Genomic DNA, 2,671 nt, shown 5'->3' with positions numbered 1-2,671 from the left:
TGCCTTATTTTAGAGACAGTCTGTGTAGTTCATATAAAAGCAGCACTGTTATAAATTAAGCTGCTGCTGGAATAAAAGTGAATGTTCATCATTCTGAGAATCTCAGTTTCCATTTACAGCACTACCTGCTTATTCCCCCAGCCCCCCAGTGTAGCTATAGCCTGAAAAACTCTGGAACTTCACGTGATCAGAATCGAGGTGTGCGTGCATGTGAATGAAACAGAAATACTTTTGAAAAATAGAAATCTTGTGCTGAATCATTTTATAAATGTTTTATAACAGAATGATCTTAAAATATGAGACTTGATGTTGAATGTGGTTCTTAGCAGGGCTGGCTGAAGACTTTGGCAATGTTAGAACTTTCCTGGCCAGATGTCTGAGGCTGCTGCTTGCTGAGTGGAACTGAACAGAGCAAAGGAACTACTTGGCAATGATTTTAAAAAACTGTCCAAAATCAGCTGGAGTTTTCTGCAGTGACTTCGCAGGATCTTTTTTTGTTTTTGTTGTGTTTGAAAATAAGAAACTGTAAACCCAACTACTTCCAGTAAGACTTAATATACTGGTACACCGGCTGAAGTGCCAGTCCTGATTCTCCCCTCCTGCCCCATCCCACCCTGTCTCTTTATTTAAAAAAGATTGTGATAACAAAAATTCTCATTCGTTACAATTTGAAGCACAGGTAACAAACAGATAGAAAAGGTCAGATGCTGGAGTGGGTGAGGTTCTGCTTGGAAGGTTGCTTGGTTTTGTTTTCGTTCCAGAGGGCCCCTAGGAAATACCTGAGTTGCAGGGGATGTTCCACCATTTGTTAAAATCTTGTGCTGGAAGCAGCTCTCCGTGCTGGGACGAGAGCAGGATTGCCTCTCCCCCCTCCCCCCAACAAAACAAGAACCAATGCTGATGTCTAAGGAGAGGCCTATCATGTGTCCAAAATCTCCCTGGTGGGGGACTGCTCATGAGGAAGGCCTTGTGTACTGTGGAGGGTCTGGTTGTGGGGCACTGAGTTCTGCTGCAGCTCCAAGGCAATGGCATTTTGTGGGAACTCCTTCACTTGCTTCTTGTACTCCAGGAATGTGCAGACCTTGGTGGCAATGGCAATTATATTCTTGCCAATGAAGATTGTAGAGACCCTGCTGTCTTGGAATAGGACCATATTAATGGCTCGGATGAATATGGTAACCATGTTTATGGTCACCAGGCTCAGGACAGGGTAGAGCATCATTTTCTGGGGAGCAATGTGCTCTCCTTGCATGCTAATCTCACTCAAGGAAACACAGGGCAGGATCAGGAGCAGTATGTAGCAATAGAAGAACATGAGTCCTTCTGCCCAGATTGGCAGACCAGTCTTGTGTGGCTCCCACAGGTTGGCTTGAATATCTAAGATATCCAGTAGGTCTAAGGCCACCCAGAAGAGACGCCCTCGCAAATCCTCTTTCTTCCGGAAGGTACGTATATATTCCATGCTGTCCAAGGCTACTAGCACCAGATACAATCCTGGCACACAGATGGAGAGAAGCAAAGTCAGAGCCTTTCTGGCCACCGTCTCCAGATTTCTCTTATCAGCCTTATAGTTCTGGAATATAAAATACAGTTTGATTTCCAGCACAAAGATGTAGAGGAACCAAAGAATCATAGCATAGCCCCGTTTGGCTGTCTTCACCTCAGCCCCCACCCAGACGGCCACATAGCGCAGCACAATCAAAAAGCAGATGTCTCCTACCAGGACGATGATGCAGACACCAATTTTACGAGGCCCTTGGTTCTGCTCTACCAGATAAGCATCCATGAATGCCATGCTGGTCATAATAACAATGGTGGTGAGACACACGTGGCGCTTATCTGGGGGTGGAAGCACCATGATGAGATGATGGAACCACCCACCCTTTTCTTCCCACTTTGTGGTGTTGCTCCAAGTGTTAGTCTTACATTTGTCACAGATGGAATCCCTTGAAATCGTTGGCAGTAGATCTTAGTTATAAAAGAAGTTCCAGTAAGGCAGTAACAGATGAGACTGATATTTCATCTGATATCCTCAAGTTCCAATCACTCAAAAGCATAGCAATCATCAGTCCTAAAATTTTTGCTGTATATGGAGCAAGATTTCTGTCGGCAGAAAGATCCCCCACTGCTTCCCACTGCATTCACCTTCTGCCCGAGACTGTCGTCAGCACTGAAACCTTCCTTTCAGTTATAATTGTTTGATTTTTCACTATTAATGTTCTTGGAGAACAGAGAGGCCCTCACTGGCTTGTAGATAATCTTCCTTATGGACTTCTTGGCAGCAGCTCATCAAGTTCTTCAGCAATTAACGAAATGATCAGGCAACCATATTAGCTTGCTAGAACAGCAGGTCAAAACTTGTTGCTCCCTGAAAGCTGAATGATTCAGAGTTTTTCAAAGCTGCAAACAGGGGTGGCCATTTCCCAGGGTATCTTTTCCCCTGTAAGTCCCTCCGCTCCTCCATCCATGACTCTATCCGGAGCAGTATCCATGGAGAGTAAGACTTGCACTTCCAAGAGAGGTGTCTCATCCAGCACCTCTTTCTTGCTACTATCCATTCTGAGCTGAAAAAAAAAACCAGAGGAAAAATAAGTCACAGAAGTTTTAGTCATGTGTGTCAAGAAGCTGACTCTTTCAGGATGGATACTGCGAGTTAGAGAGAAGGAATAAC

General features: G+C 44.6%; 1 protein-coding gene across 1 annotated transcript; it reads right to left on the bottom strand.

Annotated features, from left to right (window-relative positions):
• Window positions 1–245: 245 nt before the first annotated feature.
• TMEM121 (transmembrane protein 121) lies at window positions 246–2,166 on the bottom strand. Its single transcript, XM_063300179.1, has one exon. The coding sequence runs from the start codon at window positions 1,856–1,858 to the stop codon at window positions 920–922; it is 939 nt and encodes a 312-aa protein (XP_063156249.1). The 5' UTR covers window positions 1,859–2,166; the 3' UTR covers window positions 246–919.
• Between the last annotated feature and the right edge of the window lie 505 nt (window positions 2,167–2,671).

The sequence above is a fragment of the Candoia aspera genome, chromosome 3 (assembly GCF_035149785.1).
Source record: "Candoia aspera isolate rCanAsp1 chromosome 3, rCanAsp1.hap2, whole genome shotgun sequence".
NCBI classification, from domain to species: domain Eukaryota; kingdom Metazoa; phylum Chordata; class Lepidosauria; order Squamata; family Boidae; genus Candoia; species Candoia aspera.
Note: the sequence above shows the minus strand (reverse complement) of the source record. Positions and strands in the feature narration are given on the sequence as shown.

What these genes read in the sequence shown, in the direction of transcription:
- TMEM121 (XM_063300179.1), bottom strand. Translation starts at nt 1,858, where the DNA reads ATGGTGCTTCCACCCCCAGATAAGCGCCACGTGTGTCTCACCACCATT.